The sequence below is a fragment of the Entelurus aequoreus genome, linkage group LG01 (assembly GCF_033978785.1).
Source record: "Entelurus aequoreus isolate RoL-2023_Sb linkage group LG01, RoL_Eaeq_v1.1, whole genome shotgun sequence".
NCBI classification, from domain to species: Eukaryota; Metazoa; Chordata; class Actinopteri; order Syngnathiformes; family Syngnathidae; genus Entelurus; species Entelurus aequoreus.
The window spans coordinates 74988883-75008627 of NC_084731.1; the positions used below are offsets into that span (position 1 = coordinate 74988883).

At 38.0% G+C, this 19745-nt stretch overlaps 2 protein-coding genes across 3 annotated transcripts in view; one reads left to right on the forward strand and one right to left on the reverse strand.

The window, feature by feature from the left end:
* amt (aminomethyltransferase) lies at positions 1-15991 on the reverse strand. Its single transcript, XM_062033727.1, has 9 exons — positions 15732-15991; positions 11824-11991; positions 11644-11724; positions 8253-8384; positions 6379-6457; positions 6144-6289; positions 5864-6044; positions 5635-5790; positions 1-3079 (listed from the first exon to the last, which is right to left on the reverse strand). The coding sequence occupies exons 1-9, from the start codon at positions 15837-15839 to the stop codon at positions 2904-2906; spliced, it is 1227 nt and encodes a 408-aa protein (XP_061889711.1). The 5' UTR covers positions 15840-15991; the 3' UTR covers positions 1-2903.
* Positions 15804-19745, forward strand: part of si:dkey-20d21.12 (uncharacterized protein LOC556245 homolog) — a 12905-nt gene continuing 8963 nt past the window's right edge. The window contains exon 1 of one of the 2 annotated variants that reach the window (XM_062033917.1): positions 15804-15934. The gene's annotated coding sequence lies outside the window, so the exon portion shown is untranslated. The remainder of the gene's footprint in view (positions 15935-19745) is intronic. The other variant, XM_062033841.1, reaches the window with a different exon arrangement.

The following is a 19745-nucleotide window of genomic DNA, read 5'->3' on the forward strand; positions in this document are numbered from 1 at the left end:
GTGATTGGAGCACATACTTGTTGGTCACAAAAAACATTCATGAAGTTTGGTTCTTTTATGAATTTATTATGGGTCTACTGAAAATGTGACCAAATCTGCTTGGTCAAAAGTATACATACAGCAATGCTAATATTTAGTTACATGTCCCTTGGCAAGTTTCACTGCAATAAGGCGCTTTTGGTAGCCATCCAAATGTTTCTGGGAAGCTTCTGCTTGAATTTTTGACCACTCCTCTTGACAAAATTGGTGCAGTTCAGCTAAATTTGTTGGTTTTCTGACATGGACTTGTTTCTTCAGCATTGTCCACATGTTCTCACTGGGGTTGAAGTCAGGACTTTGGGAAGGCCATTCTAAAACCTTCATTCTAGCCTGATTTAGCCATTCCTTTACCACTTTTGACGTGTGTTTGGGGTCATTGTCCTGTTGGAACACCCAACTGCGCCCAAGACCCAACGTTCGGGCTGATGATTTCAGGTTGTCCTGAAGAATTTGGAGGTAATCCTCCTTTTTCATTGTCCCATTTACTCTCTTTAAAGCACCAGTTGCTGGGAATTGTGGCCAAACAGCTCAATTGTTGTTTCATCTGACACAGAACTTTCCTCCAGAAGGTCTTATCTTTGTCCATGTGATCAGCAGCAAACTTTAGACGAGCATTAAGGTGTCGCTTCTGGAGCAATGGCTTCCTTCTTGCATGGTAGCCTCTCAGTCCATGGCGATGCAAAACACGCTTGACTGTAGACACTAGAGATGCGCGGTTTGCGGACACAACCGTGGAGTCCGCAGATAAACAGCGGGTCGGGCGGGTGACATGACGAAAAAAATAAATTCTAAATAGATTCGGGCGGGTGGCGGTTGAACCAATTTGGAAATATATATACATAGTTAAATGCTGTTACCCACATACGAAAAACGAGCAGCACTCTTTGAAACAGTCTGAGTGCAGTCTGATGGGTTTGATTTCCCCGCTTCAGCTATTTGCCTTGGCCAATAAGTTGCAGGTAATTTATTATTATTTATTTATTTTTGTTTAAATAGGTATGACATACATATGTTATTGTATAATTTAAGTTTGTGCGTGTGATTGACAGCCTAAGGCTTATGAGGAAAACATTTTTTAAATTTTTTTATTTCAACTTAAAAACGTATGAGCCTATGCCTACAACATAGGCTATGTGTTTATCTTTATTTTCCTGCCTGTCGTTGACAATGGAGATTGTCTGATATTTGGTCATGGCTGCAGATCAATCAATAAAGGTTCATCTTTGTCGCAAAATTGTTCACTGTTTCACTGTGCACCCCGCCCTCGTCCCTATTTGAGCATTATAACGTTAACAAGTTAATATTCATTTAAATAAATTCAGAACATTTTTTTTACCTAATGAAAATAGGCCTAGTCTTTCTAAAACATTTTTTTAACTTCTTAAAAGCATCGTTCTGCTTGCTGCAACTACGCACACAAAGTGTGGGGAACGCACTTCTGATCTGAGGGCATTGGCAACAATAGTCAACACTTTCTTAATGGAAATGACAATAATATTATAATAATAATAAATAATATCACGCATTAATATCTCTTAGCCACTAATGCGTGGCCAACAGATATCAATGTGTGGCACGCATTGAATGTCTCTGCTGCATTGGATCAGTCTCCTTTCTTTAACAGGCAAAAGCTTTCTAACCTCACTAATGCCTTGCATCGTCTATATTAGATATATAACAACAGGCGGGTGGCGGGCGGGTGTGGTTTTGATAAAATGTTGGTTCGGGTGGATGATGACTTTTGTGATGCGGTTGCGGATGAAATAATTGCCTATCCGCGCATCTCTAGTAGACACTGACACCTGTGTTCCAGCAGCTTCCAATTCATTGCAGACCTGCTTTTTGGTGGTTCTCGGTTGACTCTTGATCCTCCTGACCAATTTTCTCTCAGCAGCAGGTGATAGCTTGCATTTTCTTCCTGATCTTGGCAGTGAGAAAACCGAACAAATGTCTGCACAGTTGCTTGGGAACTTAAGCTGCTTTGAAATGGCTCCAAGTGACTTGCCTGACTTGTTCAAGTCAATGATTCGTTTTTTTCAGATCTGTGCTGAGTTCCTTTGACATTCCCATTGTCGCGTTTGTAACCAAGTCAAATGACTGCATCACATGAGCCCTATTTAAATGGGCTCAGAGAAGTCAACATGTGTCATCATAATCACTCACATGAAGTTAAGAGGCCATGCCATGAAGCTAATTTGATTTGATTGTAACTTTTCTACAAAAAGAAACCAATAAAAGAACGAAACTTCATGAATGTTTTTTGTGACCAACAAGTATGTGCTCCAATCACTCTATTACAAAAAAATAAGAGTTGTAGAAATGATTGGAAACCCAAGACAGCCATGACATTATGTTCTTTACAAGTGTATGTAAACTTTTGACCACGACTGTATATGTGTATACATATATACACACACACACACGTGTGTGTGTGTCTATGTTTATTAAAAACAAAGCTGATATCGATATAAGTCAAAATGCCAAATAACGGTGCCGACAATCTGTTGATCTCTAGATTTTGTTTGTTTGGAAAAGACAAAGGCACTTGAGAAGGTCAGAACCACATCCTCTAGCTTCTAGTTAGTAAATAAGAAACATATTTAATAGTTACACCAAATATTCTCAAACTGTGGTACGTGTACCTCTAGTGGTACGCCAAATCACTTGATTAAAGTATACACAGTGTTTTATTTTCCTATATTCAAACAGTGTTACTGTTCAAACTGTGTAATGTTACTGTGGACAAAATATACTTGTTTTTAATGAATACTTTAAAAAGTTTGAGAACCACCGGTCTATACCTAAAAATGCAATGTAGCCCCCCGGGCATGTTCATCATACCATTTAGCACAGGAAGGTGCCTCCTATGCAGAGTAGTAGTTGGTGGGCACAAAGGGCATCTTGGAGACCACGGCGGGCACGACTTTCCTTCGGACTTCAACCTGGATCGCTGTGCCGTTCTTGGCAAAGGCGGCGTCCACGTAACCCATGGCGATGTTTTTTTTCAGGCAGGGTGAGGGGCAGCCGCTGGTCACCTCGCCTAAATGATGAAAAGTAATTTTAAAAAAGGCCCTCTTTATGTGAAAGTGTTTTGTTTTAAATTATGTTTTAACTAGGAGTCTCCTAGTCTGATTTTGATATCGGTGCAATATCGGCAAAAACACGTATCAGTTCACATGTGAAATGTCCGATACAGGCAGTCCTACTTGTGCAAGGCTGGATTGCAATTTCACATCTAAAAGTCCAATAATAAGCACACCATTTCTTCTATTTTAGTCAAGGCATTTGCAAAAGGTAAACATGCTGGGCTATAGCAGCTACACAACAGCTGAGGGCACAATAGCACAGAAGCGAGACATAACTAATAATATCCATCCATTTTCTACCGCTTATTCCCTTCGGGGTCGCTGGAGCCTATCTCAGCTACAATCAGGCAGAAGGCGGGGTACACCCTGGACAAGTCGCCACCTCATCGCAGGGCCAACACAGATAGACAGACAACATTCACACTCACATTCACACACTAGGGCCAATTTAGTGTTGCCAATCAACCTATCCCCAGGTGCATGTCTTTGGAGGTGGGAGGAAGCCGGAGTACCCGGAGGGAACCCACGCAGTCACGGGGAGAACATGCAAACTCCACACAGAAAGATCCTATTGCAGTGTAAAACATGACATTTGTCAATATAAACAAGTATCAAATAATTACAGTTCCATATTACTTACCTATCCATGTCTCCAAGGCAGTATTAGAAAGTGTCCAGTAACAAACGTGTCCGCATCATACGACTTTCTACGTCATGAGCTTAACTTCGTGAATTGTGACCGGTAGGTGTCGCCAAATAAAAAACAATTAACACTCCACTTTAACCTAAAGACAGCATAAGTCCATTCCAGATGGTTGATAATAGTGTTTTTCATACCTACTATTGTTCTCTGTTGGACTCATTTCACCTGATCAATCCTTTTGATTTTTATATAAAAAAAATTGTTTCATCTGACATCACATGGACAAACATAAGGCCTTCTGGAGGAAAGTTCTGTGGTCAGATAAAACAAAAATTGAGAAAAGGGGAGGCCTTTAATCCCAGGAACACCATACCTACCGTGGCCAAGTGGTTAGAGTGTCCGCCCTGAGATCGGTAGGTTGTGAGTTCAAACCCCGGCCGAGTCAAAGACTTTAATAATGGAACCCATTACTCCCCTCAGCATCAAGGGTTGGAATTGGGGGTCAAAAAATGATTCCCGGGCGCGGCACTGCTGCTGCCCACTGCTCCCCTCACCTTCCAGGGTGAACAAGGGGATGGGTCAAATGCAGAGGACAAATTTCACCACACCTAGTGTGTGTGACAATCATTGGGAGTTTAACTACCGTGGTAGTATTATGCTCTGGGTCTGTTTTGCTGCTAATGGGACTGGTGCTTTACAGAGAGTAAAAGGGACAATGAAAAAGGAGGATTACCTCCAAATTCTTCAGGACAACCTAAAATCATCAGCGCGAGGGTTGGGTCTTGGGCACAGTTGGGTGTTCCAACTGTACAATGACCCCAAACACGTGTCAAAAGTGGTAAAGGAATGGCTAAATCAGGCTACAATTAAGGTTTTAGAATGGCCTTCCCAAAGTCCTGACTTAAACATGTGGACAATGCTGAAGAAACAAGTCCATGTCAGAAAATGAACATTTAGCTGAATTGCACCAATTCAAGCAGAAGCTTGCCAGAAGCTTGTGGGTGGCTACCAAAAGCGCCTTATTGCAGTGCAACTTGCCAAGGGACATGTAACCAAATATTAACATTGCTGTATGTATACTTTTGACCCAGCAGATTTGGTCACATTTTCAGTAGACCCATAATAAAGTCATAAAAAACTTTATGAATGTTGTTGGTGACCAACAAGTATGTGCTCCAATCACTCTATCACAAAAAAATAAGAGTTGTAGAATGTATTGTAAACTCAAGACAGCCATGACATTTTGTTCTTTACAAGTGTATGTACACTTGTGACCACGACTGTATATATACACACACACACACACACAGGTGTGTGCGTGTAATATATATATATATATATATATATATATATATATATATATATATATATATATATATATATATATATATATATATATATATATATATATATATATATATTTGTATATATATATATATATATATATATATATATATATATATATATTTGTACATATATATATTTTTTTTAAATCTTTATTTGCAAATTATGAATCGATTAAGAGTCGGGATTAACAAGAATCACTTTAGATGTGAATGTATTTTTTGTGGACCCCTACTATATATGCTAACTTAGCATGACGTTGCTGTAAAAATGTGGGTGTAGTGTTAGCACTTTAGCGCACACGGCTATGCTAGAGTTGCTAATGTTTGTGTCCTGCTATCCCACTCGTAAATATGAGGCTGTTGTATGATCTATGGTGTCTTCTATGTTGGACAAGTGCAGTGTAGATGTAGCAAGTACACAATAGTGGTTGTGGGAGACTCACACAGCCAATTAGCATTAAAGCTACAGGTACACCAAATCGCTAAATGCTAAAGAACAAACTAAAAGTATTTTCCTGACCTATGACCTTTCCATCAGGGCTCAGTATGGGTGTGTGCTGTCTGACGGGGGGCCCCGTGGACACCAGGCCCACCCTCTTCCGGGCGGTCTTGGCTTTGATCTGAGGCACGATGACGTCGGCGCCGGGGAAGCCTCCCGTCTGACGCCGTCTCTTTCCTGCACGCCACATGACCGCATCAGTGTGGCCATCGGACCAAAGTGGGGGTCTCGTTACGACGAGTCACTTCACCTATGGTCCACAGGAGGGCAGCCTCCACGGGCGTGGTGGTCTCGTCTATGTCGTTGCCGTAGAGACAAAGCCCCGCCTCCAGTCGCAGGCTGTCCCGGGCGCCCAGGCCGGCCAGTTTGACCTCGCTGTGGGCCAGCAGCCTCTCGGTCAGCTCCACCACTCTGGACTGAGGAACGGAGATCTGACGCGCACACACACACGCACACGCACACGCACACGCACTCACACACTAAGCCACTATTTCTATCAGTCAAGAATGAGTACGAGTCCCGGGACTCACCTCCACGCCGTCCTCTCCCGTGTATCCACACCTGGTCACCCTGCAGCCGGGGACACCAAAGATGGTGGCCAAGGCGGACGTCATAAAGGTCAGCTTGGCCAGGTCCTCCTTCACGCCCTCCTGTAGCACCCGACACATGGACGGCCCTGTCACGCACACACACACACACACACACACACACAAGAGGAAATACTACAAGAGTGTATTTGAGTACTTCATAGAATTATTAGTTCACCTTGCAGAGCGATCAAGGCTTCATCCAGGAACTCCAGATCAACATCACAGCCTGACGCCTTCAACTCTGAAAGTCTGGCCTGTACATAACACACACATTTAGTACACTCAAGTACACACACGCTACACATTTTAAACACATACAGTACACATTCAGTAAACATACTGTACACATACAGTAAGCATTTAGTACACATACGATTCACCTACGGTACCCATTTAGTACACCTACAGTATGCAATCTGTACACAGAGTACACATTTGGTACACATACAGTACATATTTAGTACACATTCAGTATACATGCAGTACATATTTACTGGTCGTACACATAACAGTACACATTTACCGTTACCACAGGAATGGTAAATACAGTACATATTTACTTGTATTACACATACAGTACACAATTACCGTTAGTACACATACAGTACACATTTACCGTTAGTACACATACAGTACACACTTAATACACATTTACCAGTAGTACACATGCAGTACACTTTTAGTAAACATTTAGTACACATTCAATACACAATTGGTGCACAATTAGTACACGTTTAGTACAAATACAGTACAAATTTAGTACACACAGTAAATAATTGGTACACACTTACTGGTAGTACACATGCAGTACACATTTACCTGTAGTGCACGTACAATACACAAATGGTACACATTTAGTACACGTACAGTACATATTTAGTACACATTCAGTACACAAACAGTACACATTTACTGGTAGTACACAAACAGTCCACATTTACCAGTAATACACATGTAGTACACATTTAGTACTAATTACACAATTGTAACACATTTAGTGCATATACAGTACACATTTAGTAAACATTTAGTACACATACAGTATACAAACAGTACGCATTTACTGGTAGTACACATTCAGTACACATTTACTGGTAGTACACATTTACCAGTAGTACGCATGCAGTACACATTTAGTACACATACGGTACACAATTGGTACACATTTAGGACACATACAGCACACGTTGAGTACAAATACAGTACACATTTAGTACATATAAAATACACAATTGGTACACATTTAGTACATGTACAGTACACATACAGTATACAAACAGTACACATTTACTGGTAGTACACATTTACCAGTAGTACGCATGCAGTACACATTTAGTACACGTACGGTACACAATTGGTACACATTTAGGACACATACGGCACACGTTGAGTACAAATACAGTACACATTTAGCACACATAAAAATACAAAATTGGTACACATTTAGTACACACATAATGTTGGTGGTGGTAACAGTGCTATTTACGCTGACTGAGCAGTTTGTGTCTTTCCGCTATTACAACATTGGGTGTGTCCCGACACAACTTTTTCACCTCTGACACAATATCAACAGCGCAGTCTTGAGCATTGGCCGATACCGATATTGATCTGATACGATATCAACATACTTGTATCATTTTGTAGTGTGGAACGTTGGAAGGAATGAAATGAATTTAGAGAACAATGGTAGGTATGAAAAACACTAACCAATTTATTATTAACCTTCAAGAATGGACTTACGCTGTCTTTAAAATGAAGTAGAGTGGTAACTAAAATTCATGTCGTTAAGGTCACGATGTATCAAATTGAATGAGGCGGACACGTTTGTTACTGGATACTTTCGAATTTGCTTCTGCCTTGGGGACTTTTTATGTGTAACTAATATATTAATTTTAAACTTGTTTATATTGACACATTTTTTACACTGCAATATTCTTCAGCTAAGCTTGTGCGCTATTGTAAGTTTAGCTGCTGTGTAGCTGCTAGCTCCTGGTAGCCTATAGCCTAGCATGTTTACCTTGTTAATGCACAGTATGTGTGAGTCCTCACCTTCATATGAGCAGAGTCTTTGTCCGCACAGCCGGCGTTTGAGACCACGTAGAGGTAGTCCTGGTCCGTCTTGGTCACGATCAGGTCGTCAATGATGCCGCCCTTGTCATTGGTGAAGAGGGACAGCGTACCCTATAAGTGGGAGGAAATAAACATGTTGGTCCTTATGTGTTAACCCATAATAATAAAAATAATATTTTAATCAATTAATCGTTTATACCAAGGGTCTCTAAAGTGTGGCCCCGGGGGCCAATTTTGGCCCATAGCTAGTTTTCTACTGGCCCTCGACTGACTTTTTAACAAGATTAAATCACTACTATTTAAGTCATGTTATGAGTAGTGCTGTCAAAGGATTTATTTTATTAAATCAGATTAATCACACTTTTGATTTTGGATTAATCACAAGTATTAGTAGTGCTGTCAAAGGATATATTTTATTAAATCAGATGAATTACACTTTTGAATTTGGATTAATCACAAGTATTAGTAGTGCTGTCAAATAATTTATTTTATTTAATCAGTTTAATCACACTTGAATTTGGATTAATCACAAGTGTTAGTAGTGCTGTCAAAAGATTTATTTTATTACATCAGATTAATTACACATTTGAATTTGGATTAATCATGATTAATCACAAGTGTTAGTAGTGTTGTCAAATTATTTATTTTATTAAATCAGATGAATCACACTTTTGATTTTGGATTAATCACGATTAATCACAAGTATTAGTAGTGCTGTCAAAGGATTTATTTTATTAAATCAGATAAATCACACTTTTCATTTTGGATTAATCACAAGTATTAGTAGTGCTGTCAAAGGATACATTTTATTAAATCAGATTAATTACACTTTTGAATTTGGATTAATCACAATTAATCACAAGTATTAGTAGTGCTGTCAAATTATTTTATTTAATCAGTTTAATCACACTTTTGAATTTGGATTAATCACAAGTGTTAGTAGTGCTGTCAAAATATGTATTTTATTACATCAGATTAATTACACATTTGAATTTGGATTAATCATGATTAATCACAAGTGTTATTAGTAGTGTTGTCAAATTATTTATTTTATTAAATCAGATTAATCACACTTTTGATTTTGGATTAATCACGAGTATTAGTAGTGCTGTCAAAGGATTTATTTTATTAAATCAGATAAATCACACTTTTGATTTTGGATTAATCACAAGTATTAGTAGTGCTGTCAAAGGATACATTTTATTAAATCAGATGAATTACACTTTTGAATTTGGATTAATCATGATTAATCACAAGTATTAGTAGTGCTGTCAAATAATTTATTTTATTTAATCAGTTTAATCACACTTTTGAATTTGGATTAATCACAAGTGTTAGAAGTGCTGTCAAAAGATTTATTTTATTACATCAGATTAATTACACATTTGAATTTGGATTAATCATGATTAATCACAAGTGTTAGTAGTGTTGTCAAATGATTTATTTTATTAAATCAGATTAATCACACTTGAATTTTGATTAATCACAAGTATCAGTAGTGCTGTCAAAAGATTTGATTAAATCAGATGAATCACACTTTTGAATTATGATTAATCACAAGTATTAGTAGTACTGTCAAATAATTTATTTTATCAAATCATTTTAATCACACTTTTGAATTTGGATTAATCACAAGTATTAGTAGTGCTGTCAAAGGATTTATTTTATTAAATCACATGAATTACACTTTTGAATTTGGATTGATCACAAGTAGTAGTGCTGTCAAATAATTCATTTTATTAAATCAGTTTAATCACACTTTTGAATTTGGATTAATCACAAGTGTTAGTAGTGCTGTCAAAATATTTATTCTATTACATCAGATTAATCACACTTTTGAGTTTGGATTAATCACGATTAATCACAAGTGTTAGTAGTGCTGTCAAAAGATGTATTTTATTACATCAGATTAATCACACTTTTAATTTTGGATTAATCATGATTAATCACAAGTGTTAGTAGTGTTGTCAAATTATTTATTTTATTAAATCAGATTAATCACACTTAAATTTTGATTGATCACAAGTATCAGTAGTGCTGTCAAAAGATTTATTTCATTACATCAGATTAATCACACTTTTGAATTTGGATGAATCATGATTAATCACAAGTGTTATTAGTAGTGCTGTCAAATGATTTATTTGATTAAATCAGATTAATCACAATTTTGAATTAATCATGATGAATCACAAGTATTATTAGTAGTGCTGCCAAAGGATGTATTTTATTACATCAGATTAATCACACTTTTGAAATATGAATTAATCAAGATTAATCACAAGTATTAATAATAGTACTGTCAAAAGATGCATTTTATTAAATCAGATTAATCACACTTGAATTTGGATTAGGATTAATCACAAGTATTATTAGTAGTACTGTCAAAGGATTTATTTCATTAAATCAGATTAATCACACTTTTGAATTTAGATTAATCACGATTAATCACGAGTACTGTATTTAGCAGCATTACTTGTTTGCATATTTTCAATTAACTTAAAAATTTCAATAAATCACACACAAAAATACTAATATTTGGACTGGAACTAATAACTTGTTGGATATTACACTAATCTCCATAACTTAGAAGTAGTTTTGTGTTATAGGTGACAAATGAAATAAGTGTAATAACTAATAACTGACAATAAATTGTGCGATTGATCTGCGTCTGTACATGATAAATTCAGTCTTTTTTTGTGATTACTCACATAAATTAGCTTTGTATTATAGTGACAAAGGAAATTAGTGTGATATCTATTAAGTTATTAGATATTACACTAAACACTATATAACAGAGCTAATGTGGATGTTTTGTTCAGCTATCTTAGCATATATTGGTGTACACTGGTTTGCTTTTAGCATCTTTAACGTACAAAAGGTACCAAAATGGCCCCCCGCATCCTTTCATTTTTCTGAATGCGGCCCTTGCTGCAAAAGGTTTGGACACCTGATTTAGACAACATGTCATAATTCAATTAATGAACAATTGTAGACAATATTTCACATTTAAATTTAAATATAATCTTCACTGTGGATATTTAGAATTTTTCAAAATGGATTCATTTTATTTAGTTTTTTTAACTTATTGTGTACTGCTACTGTCCATAAATAACACCTTTTTTATGACTAGTTTTTCAATTATTTTTACTTTTCGCTCTACAAGAAACAGGAAAATTATTATTATAATTGTTATTATTAAATGAAACATTTAGTTTACATATTAAAATAAATAAATAAATGTTATATTGATTTATATTTTATATATTTATTAAAAAGCATTAACTGTTAAATAATATTTTTCAAATAATGTTAAAAATAATAAAAAAATAAATAAACAATCATACCATATAAAAATCTTTTCTATTTTTACCTGGTTGTCTTTAAGTTCCAAAACGTCCGCCACCACCAGAGACTCCATGAACTTGATCCGGTCCTTGCCGTGGACTTTGGTCTAATGGAAATGCAATTAATTGCGTTGAGAAGAAAACAACAAAAACCGGAGTTCATGTTTGCCTGCCAGACGTCGGCCATGTTGGCAGGCGTGGCTCACCTGCAGCATGTGGCTGACGTCAAAGATGGAGCAGTGCTCTCGGGTGTGCATGTGCGAGCTGACGTGACTGTCTTTGTACTGCACTGGCATGCTCCAGCCCGCGAACTCCACCATCTTGCCGCCGTGAGCCCTGTGGAAGTCAAAGAGGGCCGTGGTCTTCAGCGTGGCCTGGGGAGAAGCAAAACGCCACAATTTTCAGTCCCACTGTTTGCCTTTTTTCCCCAGCGGTTCTGCACGACCTTTAGCACCAAAAAAAACCGCACAATATGAAACTGCCTTCAGTCGTCCTTAGGTGACAGACAGGCCCCGCCCACATTTGGGTGTAGCTATCATGTAAACTATTTAACTCAGAATTGCCACTAAGCAACTAGGGGGCTTTTAAAGACATGTACTTTCCCCTGTTAACAGATACTACACTGCCAAAACAAACTACACAATATGAAACTGCCTTCAGTCGTTCGTAGGTGACAGACAGGCACCGCCCACATTTTGCAGCTTAAAATGGACGTTGTAAAGCGTGCTGAAGCTGTGGAAAGTCTATTTTGTAAAGCAAGGAGCGGCTTATCAGAGCCGCAGTGCATGATGGGATGCTGTGGATTTGCACTTAATGTCCAGGTTTTTTTCCTTTGTCGGCAGTTTTTAGCACTTAGCGAAGTCTTGCTGTGAGATAAAAAGGCTGCTATCTGTGCAGCTTAATGATTGAGTACCTTTGTGTTTACGAGGGGCAGGGTTGAAATGGTTATTAGTTATTACACTCGCTTGCATTCTGATGAAATCGTGCGGAACCAAGATGGCAGTCGACTGGCACAGATGCTCATTATGTCTGCATGAACTCACACGTGCCCTGCTTCACTCTGTGGATTTACTGTCAAAACATCGATATTATTTGTTTTATTTCACTTATTCATTATTTTGATCCAATGTATTATTGGATTCAGTACACATGTGTATAGCAATGCATTCTATTTCTATTATCATCAGTATTAAGTAAATAATGTACCTCCATGGTTCTTTGAGAGGCAACACTTAAAACACAGAAATATATATATATATATATATATATATATATATATATATATATATATATATATATATATATATATATATATTTATGTTTTTTTCAAATTATCTTAATTATTAAAAATAAAAAACGGTTATATTTTTTGAATTAATCAATCAAGTATGGTGTTAGCTTATTTAAAAAATGCAGCACATATTTTCAGTTTCTCATGACATGTCCGAAGAGGAGTAGGAAGAAGCCAAGCTCATTTATTCCGACCCCTTTTTCGTGTCAGAGGGATTTCTCGCACATTTGTTTGCACCTGTAACATGGCAGTCAGTAAAGAACTAAATAAGTAAATAAATACATAAATAGACAAATAAGTTATTAATTGTCAAATAGATTAATAAATAATACATTTGTCATAATAAATAGTTAATTTATGGTTCAAATGAATAGGATGATCTAATGTTTTAATACGGTTCAAAATGTTTATCAGGATTCTTTGTGAACACTGAGTTAGAACACTTCCTTAAACTGGATCATATTAATACATTGACTTATTTTGCTTAATCCTTTGCATACCTTAATTTCTAATTAACACTAAAATTAATAATAACTATTAAAAATCATATCAATAATCAATTAATGATATTAATAATTGAGAATAATAACTTATTTTACATTTGAATAAATACTGATTTGTGTTACCATTGCAGGTCGAATAAAAGTGTATTCTACTTTCTTCTTTTCTATTTTATTTCCTAAAATAAATGAAAACGATTGAATGTATTAATTTTATATAACATAATAAAGCAGGACCATAACTGACATATATATTGCGGTAGACAAGACAGAGAGTTAATGCAAAAATGTAGACAATGTAAAAGTTGCAAGATATATAACCCCCCAAACCAGTCAAAGTGGAATATTTGATGTGAGGTGATTGGATCCTTTAATTGGTCAATAATTAAAAACATCATTGATTTTAATTTGTTATTTTTTCGGCAATCAGTTAAAAAGAAAAATCCACTAAAATTATTGGGGATATAAAAAAGGCCACACTGAGTGTTAAAAATAAGTCATACATTTTGTTTTACTTTTAATGCTTAAATCTGTAATTCAACATCAGCCGTCCACTATACGTTTTTATTTTATTTTTTTCATGTTTTTTTTGTTTGTTTTATGCACTGTCAAAAAAACTTTGTTTTTTATAAGGCAAACACAAAATATGCAATAATTTCCAAATAAAATATTTTAAAGTGCAATATTAGATGTGAAGTAATTGGATCAATAAATAAGTCAATAATTTTTTTATACTTTTTTTTTTTGAGCAAATGATGGTATAAAAATGCCACAAAAATGATTGGAGATCCAAAAGGGTCCCACTCATAAAGGTGTTAAAAATAAGTCATACATTGTTCTTCTTACATTTGTTCTAATTCATTTATCCCAAAGGGTTTCTATCGGGTTCAGGTCAGGACTCTGTGCAGGCCAGTCAAGTTCATCCACACCAGACTCTGTCATCCATGTCTTTATGGACCTTGTTTGTGCACTGGTGCACAGTCATGTTGGAAGAGGAAGGGGCCCGCTCCAAATTGTTCCCACAAGGTTGGGAGCATGGCATTGTCCAAAATGTTTTGGTATCCTGGAGCATTCAAAGTTCCTTTCACTGGAACTAAGGGGCCAAGCCCAACTCCTGAAAAACAACCCCACACCATAATTCGTCCTCCACCAAATTTCTCACTCGCCACAATGCAGTCCGAAATGTACCGTTCTCCTGGCAACCTCCAAACCCAGACTCGTCCATCAGATTGCGAGACGGAAAAGTGGGATTCATCACTCCAGAGAAGGCGTCTCCACTGCTCTAGAGTCCAGTGGCAACGTGCTTTACACCACTGCATCCCACGCTTTGCATTGGACTTGGTTATGCATGACTTAGATGCAGCTGCTCGGCCATGGAAACCCATTCCATGAAGCTCTCTGCCTACTGTACGTGGGCTAATTGGAAGGTCACATGAAGTTTGGAGCTCTGTAGCAACCGACTGTGCAGAAAGTCAGCGACCTTTTTGCACTATGCGCTTTAGCATCCGCTGACCCCTCTCTGTCAGCTTACGTGGCCTACCACTTGGTGGCTGAGTTGCTGTTGTTCCCAAACTCTTCCATTTTCTTATAATGAAGCCGACAGTTGACTTTGGAATATTTAGGAGCGAGGAAATTTCACGACTGGATTTGTTGCACAAGTGGCATCCTATGACAGTTCCACGCTGGAAATCACTGAGAGCGGCCCATTCTTTCACAAATGTTTGTAGAAACAGTCTCCATGCCTAAGTGCTTAATTTTATACACCTGTGGCCGGGCCAAGTGATTAGGACACCTGATTCTCATCATTTGGATGGGTGGCCAAATACTTTTGGCAATGTAGTGTATATTTGTTTTAGCTTTCAACACTTAAATCTATAATTCAACTTCAACCGTCGATTATAAGTTTTTATTATTTTATTTTTGTTTGATTTATACTCCTTTTGTCAAAAACAACTCCTGTTTTTAAACGGCAAACACAAAATATGCAATAATTTCCAAAAACATATTTCAAAGTGTAATATTTGCTGTGAACTAATTGAATCCTGGAATATGTCAATAATGCTTGGGGGGGCTTTAAAAAAATGAGCTGTGTACCGCGAATGGACCCCGGGCCACACTTTGGACACCACTGATCTAACCCAACGCCGTTGTTATCCTAACAATGACAATAAAGTTGCATTGAATAATGTCACCATGACGACAAGAGTAAACTGGCACATATGTCGAATGTAAAGGGGTTAAAACCATGCATGTTCCTCCATGTGGGGTCATTTGGTGTTTTTAATGACGTATAAAGTGTGATATTACAAATATTTCCACGAACCTCTCCAGTGGACGAAGCATGTCTTCGCTGCAGGTCCCGACTTCCGCAACCAGCACCACGAGCCCCCAGCCTGACCCCCGAAGCCCCCGCTAACAAGCGCGCCCACATATCGACACCTAAAGTCCCGCTGCTGCAGTGAGTCGAGCCGCTGCCAACCTTCGTCCCACGGTGCTACTGGAGGAGTAACAACGCGGCTTCCGTTTGTACGTATCTGACTCTTTTTTTAAATTTGGACTTCGAACTCATCATGCGACTGATTTCCGTTTCACGAGAGCGCAAGGACTTGTGGGAAATGTAGTTGTGATATATAAATAACGTGTGATTGTTGCTGGGTTTCACATGACGTCACGTCCGGTTTCTGTCTCCTGGCGCTTGAAAAGGCTGGAAAATACGGCTACTGCCAATACTTCCTTTCGGGTTTTTGGTAAAAGTTATTATATAATTACTAATCTAAATCATTATTTAGACTTAGACTTCCTTTTATTGTCATTCAAATTTGAACTTTACAGTACAGATAAGAAGTTTCAGTTTATTCACAATACCATAGAACAATTACAATAGTAATGAATATCATTTAAAGATGTTGGTAAGTGAAAGGGTCCCCCAAATAAGCTAGAATAAGCTTTTGACAGGGGGTCCAGAGGACAGTATATACATAGAATGACGAAAAATGGTAGCAAGCACAACAACAACAACAAAAACAACAACGCTATATGATAAACACAAAATAATAGTACTAAAGCATGCATACACATACATTCATTCGACCATGCAAATCCCAACAGTAGTCAACCCCACATGAGGCATTAGAGATAGGTGGTTAATAGGTAAGTTTTCAGTTTCTTTTTGAAGTTGGAGAATGGATACCGCATCCTGAGGCTCTCATTAAGCCGGTTCCAAATCTTTGGTCCCCTGCATACAACACTTCAAGCGGTACAAGCCAGTAGACGATGTTTACCTGATATCAGATCTAAGTTACGAGTGTTGTGGGCATGCTGGGGATGGTAAATGGGAACCAAGCTACAGAGCCTAAGATTCAGCCTGTAAATGACTTGATAGGTTAAACAAGCATTTTGATAAATATTGAACTCTGTCAGTCTTAAGAGATGATAATTATGGAATAGATGTCGAGTGGGGGCATTAAACTTGGACCATGACAGGGCCCGTATGATTTTCTTTTGCATGGATTCTAATTTGTGAAGGTAGGTAGGGAAGGTGTTACACCAGATGACATTACAGTAGATTAGATGTGGTTCAAGAACGAAATTTTGTTGTATTAGCTCGTTGTAGTGCAGGGTAAAAGAGCAATAATGTGCAGATATAAATAAATAGATTACTGTACAGATAAATATATTGCACTTTTGCATATGCATCCACGTTAATGGATGTATGTTATATTGTCTTTATATTCCAGTGAGTTAATCCGTTTTGGGGGGGAATTGAGGGGATTATTATGATGCGTTCAAGAGTCTTATGGCCTGAGGGAAGAAGCTGTTACAGGTTCTGCTACAGAGGCTGCGGAACCTCTTTCTAGAGTCCAGCAGTGAAAACAGTCCTTGGTGGGGGTGGGAGGAGTCTCTGCAGATTTTCTGAGCCCTGGTCAGGCAGCGGCTTTTTGCGATTTCCTGGATAGGAGGAAGAGGTGTCCTGATGATCTTAATCTTAATTCATTATTTATGGGGTAAAGTTGTTAAAACAACCAAAAAAACGCAGCAAAAGGTGGCCCTGTTGTGTAGCTGTTCAACAACACGATCGAGTTGGCGCTGCAGTAACAACTAAAATCATACCTCTCTGCTTGGTACTCAGCATCAAGGGTTGGAATTGGGGGTTAAATCACCAAAAAATGATTCCCGGGCGCGGCCACCGCTGCTGCTCACTGCTCTCCTCATCTCCCAGGGGGTGATCAAGGGTGATGGGTCAAATGCAGAGAATAATTTCACCACACCTAGTGTGTGTGTGACAATCATGGGTACTTTTTAACTTTATAAAACACAAAGTTGAAAATAAACTGTAAAGCATGTTCGTTGCTTTATTTACTTCTTTATTCTTCTTATACTTCCAAATGAGCAGTTTTCTTTCCGCGAGGAATGGATTTGTATTATTGTTTTTCAGCGCATTGCCTATGGCGCCATGTTGTTGTTCTTTTGCATCAAGAAAACCTTGCAAACTAGTATTATAAAGTATATTAATACATCTCTCATAGGCTGCATTTTATGTACTAACCGCATACTGCATCTTGATGTTGTGTATATTTATAGTCAAGTCATAAGGTAAACATGCAGGGCTAAAGGCTACTAGGAGGTAGCAGCTACACAACAGCCAAGCACACAATAGCACACAAATTTAGTCGAACAGCACATTTGTCAATATAAACAAGCATCAAATCATTATTGTTGCATATTACTTAGACATACACAGTCTCCAAGGCAGAGAAGCATATTAGAAAGTATTCAGTAACAAACGTGTCCGCATCATTCAACTTACCGAGCGAAAAAGGACCCATGTACATCCAGATGAACGCAATTTCATGAACAAGTTTGCTTTATGTATTTAAAGTTAAAGTACCAATGATTGTCTCACACACACAATAGGTGTGGTGAGATTATCCTCTGCATTTGACCAATCACCCTCACCCCCTGGGAAGTGAGAGGAGCAGTGAGCAGCAGCGGTGGCCGCGCCCAGGAATCATTTTTGGTGATTTAACCCTCAATTCCAACCCTTGATGCTGAGTGCCGAGCAGGGAGGTAATGGGTCCCATTTTTATAGTCTTTGGTATGGCTCGCGACCTACCGATCTCACCGATCTTACTCTAACCACTGGGCCACTTTGCTCCTGAATTTAAACCTGGCAGTCATTTTCCGTAATATCAATTGTTAACTAACTGTAGTTTCCATACGTCGCCCCCTCTACAAAACCGGAGCTCATTTCTCCGCGTAGACAGTGTGGCGCAAAGGCATGCAAAACTATTATTTTAATCGCTTAATTGTGTGTTTTGTCCATTAATACTTCAAAATGGATATGTTTTTTCAATGTTGGTCATTATGGTGATACTTGGAAAGCCCTGTTTTTTCTGAGGTGGTTCTTGGTGAAAAAAGCCTGAGAACCACTGGTAAATGTTGATTTTCCTCTTCTCCCTCTGAGGTTCCTGCGTTCCTCTACGGGCCTTTAGCGTGGTCTGGTTTGGGTGTAACTATCAGGTTCACTATTTAACTCAGAATCACCACTATGCAACTATGGGGGCATAGAAATACATGTACTTTCCCCTGTTAACAGATACTACACTACCAAAACAAACTGCACAATATTAAATTGCCTTCAGTCGTCCGTAGTTGACATCGACAGGCCCTATGCAAGCCCCGCCCACATTTGGGTGTAGCTATCATGTCCATTATTTAACTCAGAATCACCACTAAGCAACTATGGGGGGCATAGAAAGACATGTACTTTCCCCTGTTTACAGATACTGCACTGCCAAAACAAACTGCACAATATGAAATTGCCTTCAGTCGTCCGTAGGTGACATCGACAGGCCCCGCCCACATTTGGGTGTAGCTATCATGTAAACTATTTAACTCAGAATCACCACTAAGCAACTATGGGGGCATATAAAGACATGTACTTTCCCCTGTTAACAGATACTACACTACCAAAACAAACTGCACAATATGAAATTGCCTTCAGTCATCCGTAGGTGACATCGACACCCACATTTGGGTGTAGCTATCATGTAAACTATTTAACTCAGAATCACCACTAAGCAACTATGGGGGCATAGAAAGACATGTACTTTCCCTTGTTAACAGATACTACACTACCAAAACAAACTGCACAATATGAAATTGCCTTCAGTCATCCGTAGGTGACATCAATCAATCAATCAATCAATGTTTATTTATACAGCCCTAAATCACAAGTGTCTCAAAGGGCTGTACAAGCCACAACGACATCCTCGGTACAGAGCCCACATACGGGCAAGGAAAAACTCACCCCAGTGGGACGTCGGTGAATGACTAT

Bases quoted from the DNA above. Each gene is read 5' to 3' on its own strand.
- amt (XM_062033727.1), bottom strand. From the start codon at position 15,839: ATGTGGGCGCGCTTGTTAGCGGGGGCTTCGGGGGTCAGGCTGGGGGCT. The intron at 11,992-15,731 runs GTTCGTGGAAAT...GCTTCTCCCCAG, and splicing joins ATGCTTCGTCCACTGGAGAG to GCCACGCTGAAGACCACGGC. The intron at 11,725-11,823 runs GTGAGCCACGCC...CATTTCCATTAG, and splicing joins ACGTCAGCCACATGCTGCAG to ACCAAAGTCCACGGCAAGGA.